At 37.4% G+C, this 16,883-nt stretch overlaps 1 protein-coding gene across 17 annotated transcripts in view; it reads right to left on the bottom strand.

Annotated features, from left to right (window-relative positions):
* The window catches only part of CADPS (calcium dependent secretion activator), a gene marked incomplete at both ends in the record, with an annotated part of 442,011 nt that overhangs the window by 134,148 nt on the left and 290,980 nt on the right, over window positions 1-16,883 (bottom strand). For 13 of the 17 annotated variants that reach the window (XM_084246964.1, XM_084246963.1, XM_084246962.1 and 10 more), the window contains 2 exons: window positions 272-408; window positions 13,409-13,621. In XM_084246964.1, the coding sequence (XP_084103090.1) occupies window positions 272-408; window positions 13,409-13,621 (350 nt within the window). Of the gene's footprint in view, window positions 1-271; window positions 409-8,698; window positions 8,711-13,408; window positions 13,622-16,883 lie in introns of all 17 variants that reach the window. The other 4 variants (XM_084246953.1, XM_084246956.1, XM_084246954.1 and 1 more) reach the window with 2 other exon arrangements.

The following is a 16,883-nucleotide window of genomic DNA, read 5'->3' as shown; positions in this document are numbered from 1 at the left end:
CTCTTGGGAATATTTCTCATGTAGCAGCTGAAAAGGGGGAAGCTAAGATAGGGAGGCTGGGGAATTGGATTCATCTCTACTGATAACTTCCTCCCGCTCTGTCTTCTTTCTTTGGTAAGTAAAACCATCTCAACCCAGGATATCAAGAACACATTTATAATTGTTAAAGGGGCTCTGTAATGTAGAAAAGAGCTTCTGAAATAAAGGTAGATCTTATTTTTTAAAAAATGCCATCATGTTTAAATTGCTGTAGACCAAAGAATATACTTGCCAGGCAAGAATAGGAATCATTAAGTCTGTGATCCAAAGTAAGGCGTTGCACCATCTCAAAGAGGGAAGCGTGGTCAAAGTTACAGGGGTTGGAAGAGATAAATTCATCCATGCCATGTTTTTGAGCTCTATCTGCGTCTGTTCATTTATACATGTAGAGAGAGACACAATTTAGAAAAATACATCACATTTTCTTTGACATTTCAAATACACAGGAATTCACTAGGCATTACGAATGCTAGCTGTTTCCCGCTGCCTCCCACCACATCCCCAAGATATTCTTTTACCTCCCATTGTCAACTTGCATCACTTACTGGTGAGTTTATTGCATTTAGGCAAAAATATATTGGCATCAACATGTTTATCAAATGATCACAACTCCAGTGCATTTATGTTGTTCTTTAAAAACTAAGCACACGACCGTAACTTCGCCTGCATTTCACCAAACACTGAAAGCAGATCGGGTCTTTGCTTATAAAAGCCTATTTAGATTTTTAGGTTTTTAATAGATTCTGCCATTCCAGTGGTTATGTCTAGAGCAATTTCTCTACAATTATTGGGATTATCTGGAAAAAGGGTTATGCTGATTTTCAGCAAAGTGACAATATTTGTATCCTCCCCTTCCAAATCCCCATTGCCAATTTGGTTTCACAGAAGTTTTGGGTCCCCACCCTCCAAAATTAAAAAAAAATAATAATAACAAAAGATTTTCATTGAATCCTAGAGAATAAGTTGTATGGGAATTTAGCTTGTGATAGCCAAGGACATTGCCTTACAGTGCGCTTACTCAGTGAGCAGAGCTTATAAAAGAGACAAACAAATTTACTCAGCAAGAGCTATGATCTGCCATTTATTATGAATTAATAGTCTCAATGTATTCACACTTTTCCTTCCAGGGTGAAGGCTGTAGGCAAAACCTCCTAAGGGCTAACTAATTAATCTCAATATGTGTAACTAAAATACTCTATACTCAATTGGCAAAATAACTCAGAATTCAATTCAATCGAAACCAAGAAAATCCCGAAGAGGTAGGAATGAAGGTCATATACATTAAAGAAATCGGCTCACTCCACCTCATAGTTACTTTCCTGATATACAGACTGTGAAGAAAAAGACTTTTGTATCAAATCAAGCAGGGGTTTATTCGTCCTCTTGTGTGCAATATTCTACTGGAATCTGGGGACCTGCCAGAGACCAGAGATGCTGTGAGGACACGGAAAATGGATTTCTGTCTTGAGAGGGTGTTTAGATAATATTTTCATAGATGGCCTTCATCCCAGGCATTTTTTCCCCCTCCTGTGCTTGGGGTATGACGGAAAGCTTGAGTTATGATAGCAGTGTGACTTTAAGATGATGATCTCTCTTCACATTATTACTGATTTTGTGTATTGCTTGAATTTAAATGCACGGTATGTCAGATTTATACCCTTGTATTGTCAGATTTTTTTTTTTAACATCTTCAGTTATTTTTCCTACAAGCAGCAAGTGGTCAGTGTTTGAACAAGATGTGTTGTTTATGCCCAAGATACACAGACGCAACGGTTTCCAGAAGGCAAGTAGAAGAATGTGTATTTAATAGCCAAATCACTGCGTTAGATGATATGACATAAGCTTTTGGAAGCAGTATCACATGCGCAGGAATTATATTAGAGAATCTGAAAGAAATCTCTTTGCTGTGTTAATTGCCTCTGAACTGTCTTTACGAGAGTGCTTTCGGTTTGAAGTTAGGTGTTTTATCGAGGAGGATTCTTTTGTTTGGTTGTTATGTCTCCAAGCTGTATTTCTCCTTTTACTTTGGATGGAGAGTAAGAAAAGTTGGTACCTGGGTAAGAGCCAGCTGCTCCGAGGGGTGCGTATCTCCCCTGACCCAGGGCAAGTGTTTTAACCTGCTCCAACCTTAGGTCTGCAATTCTTGGGGCCACTCTCCGTCCCTTAAGACAGATTCTGTTCACTCACCTATAGCCTGTGAATGCCAGGTCACTTGAATTCAGGAAAAACTAGCAGTGAGGTCCATGAATTGCTCATCCGGTTTCATTCTCACAAAAAGCCTCACTCACCCTGTGCTTCCCAATGTTAACAGAAAGCTGAGGCATTTTGACTAGCACCAGCCTCTTGCTCACGGATTTCTCAGAAGAGGCTGAATGCTGACAAATTGGCCAGGGTCTTACTTTGCCAGTTTGGCTCTGCTATTATATTGCTCTTCAATGGTGCAACTGGTCATTAAGCTCAGAGACAAGGGGTTCCTTTTGTACCTGTTAAAAAATATGGCATGTTTCAAGTCTCTTACTCTTTGTCAAACCTCTCGAAAACTTTGCAGTGAACTGTTTTTCCTTGTTGCCCTCTCAGGAAATGGATCTGAGATGGTGACTTGGCTCCTTTACTGAGACCTGGATACAGACCCACTAGCTGCCTCCCCAATCCATCACCAAGGAGCTTTGCTGTGCTAATTCTTGCCTCAGAGTAAGTCGAAAGAACAATTTCAGTTTTACTTAGGTTTACGAGTAGGTTTACAGAAAAATGCTTAAAAACAGCCTGTTTTCCTTTTTTGAAACTGTCAACAAAAAAATTCCCTTTCCCTTCTTTCTTTCTGAGTTCACATGTAGAATGAGCGCAGGACTGATTTCAGAGGTCTGGATTCTAGTTGGACCTCTGTTTTTAAATAGCTGGGGGATACTGCTGAGTTGTGGATCTCACTGAATCTCCGCTTCCTAGTGTGTAAATTGAGTCAATCTCTGAATTCCTTTTCTGGGCCACTGTCATTTAATGATACTAAGGTCCCCTGTACACCTTCTACATACGTGAGGTGGTACTTAGTGCACTGGGAATTTCCAGCAGGTAGGAGCAGGATTTTGCTTACATGAAATGATTATTTACCTAGAACTAGCTCATTATCTTAATGATTCCAGCAACTCAAAAATGCTTAAAATGGATGAAATCTTTAGTGTTTCAATGACCTTATTATATTCAGAAATGATCAGGAATGTGATATTAAGGGTCTAATTTTTTAAGCTCCATCTGAGCAGGGATTTTAGTATTTTTGCTGTCTGCTATATTACTTGCATCTAGGAATAATACCTGGCACATAGTAGACACACAATACATATATGTCAAAATAAAAAAATCATCAAACTAAATGAATTCACTCTTTTAACAAATATTTTCTACATTTTGAATGGACTATCAATATACTAAATTCAATGGAAACAATTTATTTAATGGGAGCTTGGTTAGCAGGTGGTTAAAGGGGTGAGCTTAGCAGGTCATAAAGACTAAATTTGAGGCTCTCTCTGCCATTATAAGCTATGAGACATTATGCAAGTTGATTGTTTCTCAGTCTTGTTTTCCTCATTTGTAAAATGAGAAGAGTATTTGAGTCAGAGGGCTGTTGAGTAGATCTTACGAAAAGTACCTGTAAAGCACCTGGGCACCTGGCACATAGTAAGCGCTCATTAAACTTAGCTATTCATTCCCTATCCCTTGCACATCTTCTATGTGTGCGGGATGGAGGTTAATGCAGTGGAAAACTCCAGCAAGTAAAACTAGAAGCCCCTGAATTTTGCTTACACAAAATTATCTTTTTTTTCTTAGAATTAGTGGAGGTGTGCAAGAGTGAGCTTGATGACCAGGCAAAGCTTCTTAGGACTCCCAAAGCCAGTTTGTTCAATGCTCTTAGCAAGTCAAGCTAGTCTCTGAATGAATAGCTAATGTCAGTTATAGGTTTCTTCTTAAGCCATATTATTTCTAGGAACTTGGGAGTCCTACCCAATGGCTCTGCTTTATGCTTCTCTTCTTCTGGATAACCCATTACCACATCCTGTCTCTGTGTTTGTGCTGGGTTATCTTCCAATTTCTTTGTGGTCAGGACATACACACACACACACACACACACACACACCCCTGAATCCGTTGGTAGATAATATGTTCCTGGAGGGCAAGTATCTGATCTGTTATTTCCCCTACCAGCTCCCAGAGGGCCAGGTCCTTAGGAGGTGTTTATTAACTGACTTACTCTGACACTTCCATCTCAGGAAACTTCCCATTGACTTTATTAAGGAGTCACACACATGGGGATTCAGATGGCATCTTGCAAATCCGAAAGTGGGAACATGTGCTCTTAGGGGAAAAAATCTTATAGAAGGAAACAGAATTCTAGGTGCAGGTGTCTTTGGATACCATTCAGATTGTCTGCTTGTGTCTCCATACATGTCTAGGACCATATGCATTACATATGCTGTCTATTTTAAAATAAAACAGTGCAGTGGTCCAGCTGTTCCAAATTCTGTTTCAAAGAACTTGTGGGTGCTTCCCAAGCAACACCATATAGTCATTCTTGCACTGTCCCAGTCTGTTCTTCTACAGTGCTGAGCACTGAAAAATAAATGTTCCTTGCAACTCAGTTTCCCCTGTATAAACAATTGGAATTGGTTTATTAAGGAAAAAGAAAACCCCAGTGTTGACTTTAGCAGGGGGAAAAGAGCCCAGAGCAAAATTATGAGAAAGTCAAATTCTGAATTCAGGACACCTTGGGATCATTTCTTTTGCCAACATTTGGCATGTGTCAAGAGAATGAAAATGAATTTGAACACTAGGTTGAGCAAAATAGAATTAGGATGGCAAAGTGGCTGCTTAAAAAGCTGATGATGTTTGGATTATCTTTTTCTTTGAGAGATGCTCTTTTCAATTAATAAGTGTTTTTTTTTGTTTTTGTTTCTTGGGTTTTTTTTTTTTTTTTTTTTTTTGCAAACATGGATTGACTGCATTTTAGGAACTGACTTCAACATTTCCCTTTTCCAGACCTGGCTATAGAGTTTCTAAATCCTGCTGGGCCTGCAAAGGCACCAAATGAATTGAAAATGGGTATGTGATTTTTTTTTTTTTTACAGGTTCTGCAGTTAGGGCATAAATCAACACATCTTCCAAACAATGCTCCTTGTAATACTTCTGGAGTTCACTGCATAAAGATTTTGAAGTCCTTTACAGCATGAGCATGGGAAACTTTCTTTGGATTAAAGCTAGATTAGTAACGCTGATATTGGTACCTAAACTACATGAAGAAGCTTAAGACATTAACAATGGTACCCACTGCACAGAAGCAGGCTGGTGGACACACAGACTTATGGAAGGCAGGTACACTTGCAACTGGAAATGAATTAAGCCTTTACCCTAATTTTACTTGGAAATAATTTTGATTTGGCATTTAAGGAATGTTGGGAAAATAATACTTCCTAAAGTGATGCTGTTGTGTGGGTTTATATTCTCATTTCATCTACCTCATTAAAATTCAAGTGATGTTCTTAATTGATCATTCTCTAACATTTATGTTGTTTTTCACTGATACATGGGTTTATTTGATGTTCTTTTCCTTTTTTTCTCTTTCACAATGGGCAAGATGTATATTTTTCATGATCTCTTGTCTTAATAGCAAGTATATTTATATGATCTTATTTCCTGTATATACACACATATATATACATATATACATATATATGTATATATGAGGCACATTTAGATAAGTTGGCAATACTAGCACATCATTGTAATTTTCTTGGAATGACTGATACAGCCTTTAATTTTATTTTATTGAAAAATTTTCCCATTGTTATAACAGATGAGAGAATGAAAACAAAGAGAAAATCTCTTTTTTATAATATTACATTTTGGAACTTAGTATAGCTAGGGAAAAGAAATTGTTGAAAATAATTATGACTGTATTCTTAATAAATTGTCTGAAAGAGGCTTCTTTCTATAATGAATCCCTTTTATAACAAGCTAGAGGTTGCGTTATATCACTGAAATTTAGAGCACAGTTACAGCTGTTGTTACTCCTGATGGGTGCTGGAGGCAAGAGAATAGCTAATGTAACTCTAAAGCCATTGTAAACCCAAACTGCAAATTAAAAGGTGACTTTGTATCTTATATGGAAAATGTGTGCTTGTCATATCTGCTTGACAGTACAAGAGTGAATGTATGGTTTGGACAATAACGAACAATGACAGTAGTCAACCTCATCAGAAGACATGAAATAAAGGAATGACAATGATTGATGGCAGCTGGCTGTTTACGGATTTCTCTAGAAGAGTTTTTCTCAGTGTGGTCAAGTTAACTAGGGGATGTTGTATCCTGCCTGAGCTCTACACAGAAAGCAAAAGACGGCTCCTCCCATGCCTGCTGTCCTTGAGAAACAATTTCTTCACGGTCCCTCTGAAGCTAACATTCATGGCCAGGAGAGGGTGTCTTCTATTGCATTTTGCAGAAATCTTAAATTTAAAACTACTGTAGCAACACACCCAACGGGATAAACATATGATGTTTATTTCAATGTCAATTTTTTTAAACTGAGGTAACTGGTTTACAACATTGTGTATGATTTAGTGGTATAGGATCACCCCTGCAAGAGTATATTACCACACCAAACCCATCACCAAAACAATGGTAATTTTATAACTCTTCATAAGACAGTTGCTTTGAGTAAAAATCACATTTTGCCAATGATTTCAAAACAAATGATTTATAATTTTCCCTGCTTTGGTTATTACATTTTCAATTAATTTAGAGTACTTGATGTTTTTATATTTCCTACAACATAAGCAAAAATACATTATCCGTAGTTGACTAATAATGTATCTTACTGTAAATCACTATATGACATGAAAATATGCAGCCAATCAATGAATAATAAGTTAAAGGTGTCTATAGTAAATAACAAAGAAATGAACCTTTATTTTATATGGTCTATGTTTGAAACAGTTTGGACCTGATTGTGGGAGTCTGTTCTTTTAAAAAGCCATTTATACTTCTCATTTTATGAGAAGGAAAGTGATTTACAGTGTGGTTTTGGGTCATGCAAATTAAGTTAATATGAATTAATTCTTTGATATTGCATTCCTGCAATTTAGCAACTGCAAGTTGACAATACAAGAAGATACTGCAAAAATCTCAAGATTAAAAACTATAGAAAGGAATTAAGGCAAACGACTATTTGGAAATCTACCAGGATGGCAATGCGTTGTTGTGCAAATACATGTAAATTCGCTCAGAACAAAATTCATTCAGTCATCTATTCATCCATTCCTTCATTCTTTAACAAAAATATAGCAAAATCCTAAATCCCCACTAAGTTCACATTATCTGGTAAGCTTTTGAAAATGCCTCATCAGACATTCAAAGGAAAGTAAAGTTAAATTAAGTATCTGCTTGGAGTGGTGAAAAAAAATCTGTCTGCTAGCCAGGGGTACATTTATGGAAAATAAAAGAAAAAAAGAAAGGGGAAATAAAGCAAATTAAAGAAAGAAAAAGAATTAGAAGAAAGGACTATTATAAATGGTCAGAAGAAATGATATGACCTACAACTTTTAAATTAGCATTCAGAATATTCAAGTACATATTTGCCTGCTCTCTTGACCAATTTTTCTTGCTCCCTCTAATATCAACACATTTTTTGCTGGACAGCTTTTTCCTAAGTATGAACAAAGGAATTATAAACTCTCTATTATGGATATCTCAAATAGTAAAGATAACATTTTTCTAAGTTTTAAAGTTTCTTTTTTGCTCTTACAGGTGTATTTTAAGAAATTAATATAAATATGAATGGTGTTGGAAAGATTATTATTGTCACTGTTCTAGGGGAGTAGCAGAGAGACAATAGAGGTCTGAGGTCAACAACCTCCAAGTTGTAGTGAGATTATGACTTGGAAGGTTTTCTGAATAAGCTACATGAACTAAATCATGCCCCAAAGCCCCTGGTTTTGCATGTGGTAGTCCCATGTATGATGGCTCTCCTTTCAAAATTAATAATCTATTGGATCTTACTTTGGCGCTTACCCTCAAGGCAGGTAGAATGGATTCTTTTATGTTCAAGTTATGCACTTACATTATTAATTAGATTCTGTAGTTTCTTGAAGTCTTGCTCAAAGTTAACTCTGTTGGGTTTCCTACCCCACCTTTTTATCTGCTAAGGTCTCCATGGTTCCCACACCATGGGTGTGCTGACCATTCTAGTCTTTGGAATGGGAAAGGAAAAACAACAACACATTTATCAGAGAGCAAAATGATCTGTTTTCAGGCATTAAGCAGTCAGGTAGCTGTGAATTCCACAAAACAAAGGCATTATTTGCCATTTCGTTGTGATGTTAATTAATATTCTTGGAATGAAAAAAAATTAGATGTTAATGGTTGGCTTTACTCAGAGGATCATTTGATGCCAATATGAAAGCCAAGGAGAGGAGGCAATTATGCACACATCACATGCATCCTAGTTTCAGTATGGAAGCTTACATTTCAAACCTAAATTCAGGAAAATAACATGAAAAGTTTTACTACAAAGTCTAGACATGAGGAAGATTTAAGAGGAGAGGGAGGAAGCACATTGCAGGTGTCAGATAATCTAGTCTGATTATCTGAGCTGTGCTAGCTATAGGGGAACACTTACCCTTCAGTCCAGCTAGAAGTTAGCAGGGTAAGAAGGAACAAACCAGAATAACATAAAGACTAGCAACAAGGCTCAGGAAAGCAGACAGGAGTTCTAACCTAGCAGCTAAAGTTCTTGGGTTCGAGCAAAGATTGAACAAGAAAACTTAAAGAAAACAAAACAAAACAAAAATCAAAATCAACCCCCCCAAAACCAACAGTAACCAAGACCCCCCCCAAAGTTGAAGACTGTTCAAGTGGTAGCAAAAATAGAACAATTCTCAAAACACCCAACTTTAGGAATCTATGATGTGATTAACAGTTATTAGTTGAAAAACAGACATTAAAGTAAGACTCATTGCAAGTAATATATCAAATAATCATTGACCAAATAATAAAGCTTACAATGCCCCCTCCCCATATTCCAACTGAGATGGAGATACCAATTTTAACCGTTTCTCTAATTATAGACTGGACAGGGATCAGGTTTCTTAATGAGAGGCCACTTGACACAGTAAGTTGTGGCAACACTCAACTACAAATTTGGACATCATTTCCAAGGTAAGCAACATAGGTCTTAAAAATTAAAAAAAAAAAAAGCAAGTATTTGTTTAAAAAATTGTAGCTAAGCGCAGACTTGATCTTTTCAAGTTTTAATAAAAAAGGGAAATAATCAAATCAACAATAACAACACCACCAAAATAACCACAAAAGAACAAAAAAGTTTTAAAGGTTGGTGGAACCCTCCCAAAATCTTTGTAGAGTCACATACAAACTAATGAATAGCAGGATCTATTTTTTTCTGGTTTTTACAATTCTGTATAAATACTCCACTCCATTCTTTCTTAGACGTGTCTTTTCATTTTGAATTTGAGCTTTTGAAATTGCAAAAAATAAAAACTGCACCCAGAAATCTGTTAAACTAAATTTAGAAAGACCCAAATAAACTCGTAATTACTCCCAAGTTTCCCAAACTGTAAAATGTTCCATTCTCAAGTTTCCCTTGAGCAGACAGCGACATGACAAGACTGGAGTGTTTATTTTTCTCTACCCAAAAAATCTTTCCCATTTCTCTGTAGTTTCCTTTTGCCATGTAAATACTAATAAAGTGATCGCAAAGTTAACTCATTGAAAAGTTGTTGCTTTTAAAAACTATCCACTTACAAGAATGGCAAATACTTTGAGAACATTGAAAAACAGAATTTAAGGAGATGTGTATGCAATTAAGTATTTACAATAACCCTTACCTTTTGGAAGTCAAGAAAACCTTTTTAAAATGCAATACTTGATTTGTTTTTACTCTTTTTGTTACCCAGAGACTGTGATGAACTTAATGTTTGTAATGTGACTTAATTAAAATAAATCAGTGTAAGGATGGCCATCTGTAAACCAATGATTAACGTTTCTTATTTATGACTATGTGATTGTTTCTCATGTCTCTATACCTTTGCTTGGGAATAGCACATTTCCCCAGGACTTGGGGAGTGGGAGGGCTTTCTGAAGACACAGAAATTTCATGCTAAAACCAGAGAAGTTGTAGGCAAACCTGGTTCAGGTACTCATCATAAGTACGAATCAGTGTTGTGAGTTTGACAGAGTTACCTGTATAGAAGGCCTGGTCTGTTTAATAGTGATTTGAAATTAATCTAGTCTGCATGAAGCTGTGAAGCAATTGTGACATAACCCCCATTCTGTGACAGACTCCACTAAAACTTAATACAGTCACTTCCCCCAGTCTTTTTTGGTTGTTATGTGTAATTATTCAGTGATACCACAGAATGTAAAATTTCTGATTCTGTTTTTGATCTTTCTCATTGTGTTGTATAGTAGCAAGTGAAAACACTACCAGGTGCAGACAGCTGGATTGGTTAAATCCTGACTGATTTCCTCTACTAGTTTCCACATTATGAGTATCCTGGTTCTCTGATTGCATTTTCTACTTAGTGCCTAACCTAGCAATAGAGAGAATCTGAAGTGGTGTTGAGGCTCTGTTTCAGGGGTAGTAAAATAACTCTGGGAATACTGAGTTCAACACTATTGGACTGACACTCTGGGTAAGGACTGTCATTTATTACAGGGTTATGGTCTACGGTTGTATAGACTGGGCACTGTACAACTCAAAAGGTACCATTCACATTTTTATGTGAAAAACAGTGATTTCTTCAGTATACAATCTGCATTGTTGAAAGTGGTGGCCTTATTTTTATAAGACCTGGTAGGTGTGGTAGAGCCTCACCTATTGGGGTGCTTAGATAGTGACTTAGGAGGAAATAGAGAAGATGGTTCATCACCAGGTATTGATAAATCCCAGAGACATGAATTAACTATCTGACCTATTCACTCATTTCTCAGCCTACTTCACATATCCTTTAAGGGCGCTATTATTGAGTGTTAGCTCTTAGAATTTTGCTTTGGTTTTCCCATTTAATAAAAGTTCTTTATGTCAGCTAGAATAGAGACACACATCAAGTCTGTGTGAGTAACAACTGAATTTTCCTGCTAATGTCTAACTAAATGAATCCTATCCACACAGAGAAATCTAAATTAAAAGCCCCTGTGTATTTCTACAAAGAGACACCCAGCCCCCTTTACAGCAGCTTCCATCATTACTCTTATTTTTTAAATCAGTATCTGATTTCCATTCAATTTTGCACCTGAGTGTTCTTCTTCTTTCCTAGATGGACAAAGAAAAGTAGGACTATTCAAAAATCAAGTAGTAATTTCTTAATCTGGGCTGATGGTAGAACAGAGACACTGAATGTAAGGTGAAATGATGTCAGGAGAAATGGAGATTATTTGGAAATAAGAGCAGTATTTTCCAAATATCATCTGAGATAACATGCTTTATGATGCTGATTTGGATGGTGATTGTAACCGGAATTTATTCCCTTGATACAGGCTAATTCCATTGTAAGGGGATATGATAGGATGTATTGTTTCCACATTTATTAAAAAGAAGCTGGCTGGACAAAGTGGAAGTTGGAATTTCATTGCACAGTTTTTTTTAATTAAATAAACATTGGTTATACTTTATCTCAATGGAAGACTAAAATGTTAGATAAAGATGTTGCCTCCTCTTTTTATTGCTCTCAAATAAACCTAAGTGGTACAGGTGTTAGAGACAAGAAGAGTGTGGAGACCTTGGAGTGAGTTATGGGCAGGAACTGTTGCCTCTTCAACAACTGTTTCCTATCAACAACTTGTTTATTTTTCAGCACTTTTTATTTGGAATTCCATAATGATTGTGTAGTTATTTTACATTGTTTAGCAAGGGAATGCAGGTACCTTTAAGAAATCATTAGTACTAAACAGGAATTCCTGGGAGTAACTAACTGATGGGTAGTATTTGTGATCCAAAGAGTTTTTCCCCATCAGCAAAGTTGTTACAAGGTTTAAAACTAGAGTAAAGTCTTATTAGTCATAATTGAACATGGCAGTGGAATTCACTGAAAAGAAAATTACCCTCTATTTAGTTGCTGTAGCTACAAAATTATTTCATCCATATCCATATTTTCTTTAAAAGCAACAGAGGAGAGACTATGCTAAAGACTATTAAAGGTCAAGTTTCTGCTGTGGGGCCTTTGCACTTGCTTTCATTATTGCTGCAATTTTCTTTCCACAGATATTTGTAGGGCTGACACTCTATCATTTGATCTTTCCCTGATTTTCCTTCTTCCCCAACACAGTCATCATTGCATGACATTTTTCATAGTATTTCTCAATGTTGAAACGATCTTACTGACTTGCTGATTTGGGTGCTCTCCAGACCAGAACAGTGGATACCAGTATTCTGATACCAGGACTCTGTATTCATTGTATTCTTCCTTACCTACACAGCTGCTCAACGAACTAAAATGAATGAGAGGGTTCCATCCTAAAGTAATCATCATGATTAATGCTAAAATGACGTTTAGCTGAGGTATTCCTACTGACTGATAGGGTAAGGCAAAAGTCTCTACTTAGGGTTAATGATTGTTACTAAAATTAATTACTTTATTTGGTGCCTTATGTTTCCATTTTCTTTGTCTTAAACATCTCCAAATGTATACTAGCTTCGACTTCATCCTGAGCATCAGAAGTGTTGGAAGATAAAACTATCCTAGATAGCAAGAAGATATACCAAGGGTTAAGAAATTAAAGTGGATGCAGAGGTAAGAGGAGAATAAACTGGGATATGAACTAGGGCTATTTAAGAAGACAGTTTCATTTTTGGGTCCTGATATTTTAGCTCAGAATGGAATTTTAGGTACTATGTTTTTTGTGTGTTTTTTCTTTTCCCACTGCATGTGATAATGTCATCATTTATTTTTAAATGGTTCTAAGTTGCAGATTTAAATTTATTTAAGATCAAGCCCTATTTTAAATTACTTTTAATGGGAAGAAATGAGGCGAGGACATACATAATCTACTATATTTGAAGGACTCAAACAAAAACATGTCTGATTGCGAATTCCAAACTCTCACCAAAACAGAGAGATAAAACTCCACCTAAAATATACCTTCCTTTGTTTAGTACTTGGGGGGAAATGTCAAGTATTGCACTTTAAAATTACTTTTATCTAACAATTCTGTCCCAACTCCACCTTTCTCCCAAATTCACTTTTTTTTTTTCCTACAGCAAACATTATTTTATGAATCCTTAATATAAAAGCAACTAAATTTTCTAATTCAACTTGGGAAGATTTAATTTACCCTATCAAGCTATTTTTTAACAAATGGCATGTTTACTTACAAAATTGGGAGATGGGCGCATCCAGCTGAGGTACATTCCCTCCCTTGGCATTGAGTTTCTGGACTTGGGTGGGAGGCACAGGCTTGTGTGACTGCCCAGTGGCCCGATACATGGCTTGAACCCACAGGATGCGATCTTGCTCATCATCACTTGCAAATATCACGGTGTCTCCTTCTTTGACTGCATTGAAGAAGGCTCGACCACCCTCCAAGCCTGGAAAAAAGGGAATAAAAACAATTAAGCTGAGCTGCAATGTTCCTGGCAGGATGGAGCCCTGAAAAGGCAAGTTTCTTTTCCTTGGGCCACAGAGGCGAGAAACAATTTATGTGACTCTAGGTTAGGAAGCCTAATACCCGGTTGGCCACACAGTGGGGTCATGATGTTAACAGGCATATTAAACCTGGCTTTCTCTTTCTTGCTGAGGACAGAGTTATCAAGCAGCCTCCCTGCTGGCTGGGCAAACATCTGCCCAGAAACATACTATTATTTTTCTTATCTTTAAAAACATCTCTTGACCCCACTTTTCCCTTCAGGTACTACCCTATTGTTCTCTTTACAATCTAAGGGGGGAGGGTCTGTACCAGACTTTCAACTTTAGTGCATATGTGAGTCTCCTGGGCATCTTTTTAAAATGTAGCTTCTGATTTAGCAGGTCTGAATAAAGCCTGAGATTCTGCATTTCCAACAAGCTCCCAGATGATGCAGAGAACGGCCTGAGGATTATTCTCCCTGTAGTAAAGGTCTCTCCTGTCTTATTCTGCCTTAAAGCCACTACAATCAGGCTGCTGCCCCACTGAAATTTCCCTATTTCAGTTACTGAATCCAATCATCAATTCAACAGCCTCATTATATTCCATCTATTCACCACATTTGACACTCCATTCTCTTTGAAATGCTTTGTGTACTTGGTTCCAGGTAACCAAATTTCCTCCTCTCTCCATGGCTACTGCTTCCTTTTTTTTTTTTTTTTTTTAAAGATTTATCCATTTATCTATACAAGCACTGGGCACAGTCAGAAGCATGGGAGGAGCTTCTTTGTCTTGTTTGCTGTTTCCTTCTCCTCTTCTTCACCTTTTAATGTTTGTTAGTGTATCTGGTCATTCTGTTCTTGGACCGCTGCTCCCCCAGTGATACCATCCAGGCTAGAATTCCGTGAACATGCACATGATCCCTGCATTTCTATCTCTGTCTCACACAGTGCCTCCCTTGAACTGTACACAAGACTATCTCATGATTTTCTTGACTTCTCCACATAAGTATCTGACAGATATCCAAACTTTATTATACCCAACAAAGAACTCCTGGCTTTTCTCCCAAACCTCCTCTCCATCTAATAAAGATGAACCTGTCCCTTTGGCTGCTCAAGCCCACAACCTTGGGGTTCCTTTTGACTCCTCACTTTCTTTCACTACCTGCTTCCAATGGAATTCTGACATCTTTCCCTTCAGGATATTACATAGCAACTTGACTTTTGCTTCCACCTCTTGTGATACCATCCTGAATCTAGCCATGCTCCTCTCTCATCTGCATTATATTAGTAGCCTCCTATCTGATCTACCCCCGCCCTTATTCCTTATTGTCAATTCTCAACATGGCAGCCAGAATAATCCATTTAGCAGAACAGTCAGGCCGTGTCACTCTGCTGCTCAAAAAATTCCAGTGGCTTTGCATTTGACTCAGAGGCCCCACATGAACTGATACTCCACTACCTGTACTCTCTTTTCCTATTATTCTGTCTCTTTTATACACACAAGCGTACACTTTGTAGTAGCCATACTGGTCCCTGGCTGTTTCCTGTATACTCTATGTACATTCTCACCTCAAGAACTCTGCACTTGCTGTTTCCTGTGCCTTGAACATTCTTCCCCCAGATATGGCATGATTCACACCTTGAGTTCCTTCATGTTTCGCTCATGTGTCATTCTTTTGAGGCTTTCCTCACCCCGGCCCTCATCACTCATGTCTCTTATCTTGCTTCCGTTTTCTGCATATAGCTCTCACTGACATTTAACAAACGATATATCTTGCTTTACTTTATAAAGACAAAGACTTTTTGTCTGTTTTGTTCACTGCTGTATCCCTGATAACTAGCACAGTATGTGATATACAGTAAGTGCTAAGCTAATTCTCACTGAGTGAATGATCTATAGGGCCCTCTTTTTCCATAGGCACTTCTCAAGGTTAAACTTCAGAGAAAAGGGAGGTAGAAGCCTTTCTTTCTGAACTCAGGCCTAAGTTACAATTTGTCTGTCAACATATTCCAAAAGCTGGCATTTAGGGGCTACTGGGACTCTCTGATCAGAAATAAAGCCTCACATCTTCATCAGGTTCTGTATCATCCCTCCAATTTTAAAAATTGAGAAAGAATGAATGGACTATTAACATCTTCAATTTACAACTTACCTTACAGGGAGCAAAACTCCTGACTCTTCTGCTAAATGGATTATTCTCCAGGGACACTGCCTAAACTGTGTGTGATTTCAGTCTCCAGGTGGCAAACTTTACTGTGTATAAGCATCTCAACACTGCTTATTTGAATATGAGGAGTCTGTCCGCTCTTTTTCTGGCTCACAGGTTAGGAGTGCCCAGAAATTCTATTTCTAACAAGCACTCTTTAAGAAATTGTGAGTTAGACTTTTCTCATGACAATTGAGTATTTAAATCTCCATTTTCAATCAAACATTACTTTGGAAATAAATAGGACTTGGCACATGACAGGCAAAGAAGAAGCTGCTTATTATTCTCAAGAACATAATCAATTTACTTCTCATTTACATTTTTGGTAAAGGAATTTATAAATTATATCCCATGCGATCAATGTGAAAAAAGAAAAGAAGCTTTCACAATATACGTGCACAGTGACTCTTTGCATGCAGCTAGCACAGCTTTCTCTCTCCTTCTGACCTCTGCACCAAAAGAAGAAAATCCTGCTTTTAGATGATAAAATAACAATAGCTTTGCTGTAGTTGTACATGTTGTTGTGTTTTATTGTCCCAGACAAAGGGTGACATGGGCTAGCTAGATCCTGAGTGGCCAGCTCTGTTCCTTGTCTTGCCAAAAGGGATTGACAATGCTGGTCGTACCTATTTTGTGCAAGGGGTTGAGGTAAAGTCCAAATGCAATCACGGGGAGGAAAGAACTAGTGAACTGGTTTAAATAAGGTCACAGATAGTATTATTTTTATACTGGTCCATTAGCCTATCACTTTAAAACCCAGATCTTGGCAAAGAATGAATTTATTTCTCTGAAGGGAATGCAATGGTTTGAGAAGAATGCAAACCATCACAGTATGCCCCAAGGGCAGGTTTTTTAATGCAGGAGCCACATCTTTTCAATGAGATGCTGCCTGAAATGGTTTCAGACTCTTCATCGTATTCATTATGAAGGATTTCCAGGCAGAGCTTTTAATTCAAGCCTTATGTGGTCAACTCTGCTTCATGCTCTGCAGGATGCAAATAATCACCTATGGAAGTCC

The sequence above is a fragment of the Talpa europaea genome (assembly GCF_964194135.1).
Source record: "Talpa europaea genome assembly, chromosome: 11".
In the NCBI taxonomy this organism is placed as follows: domain Eukaryota; kingdom Metazoa; phylum Chordata; class Mammalia; order Eulipotyphla; family Talpidae; genus Talpa; species Talpa europaea.
Note: the sequence above shows the minus strand (reverse complement) of the source record. Positions and strands in the feature narration are given on the sequence as shown.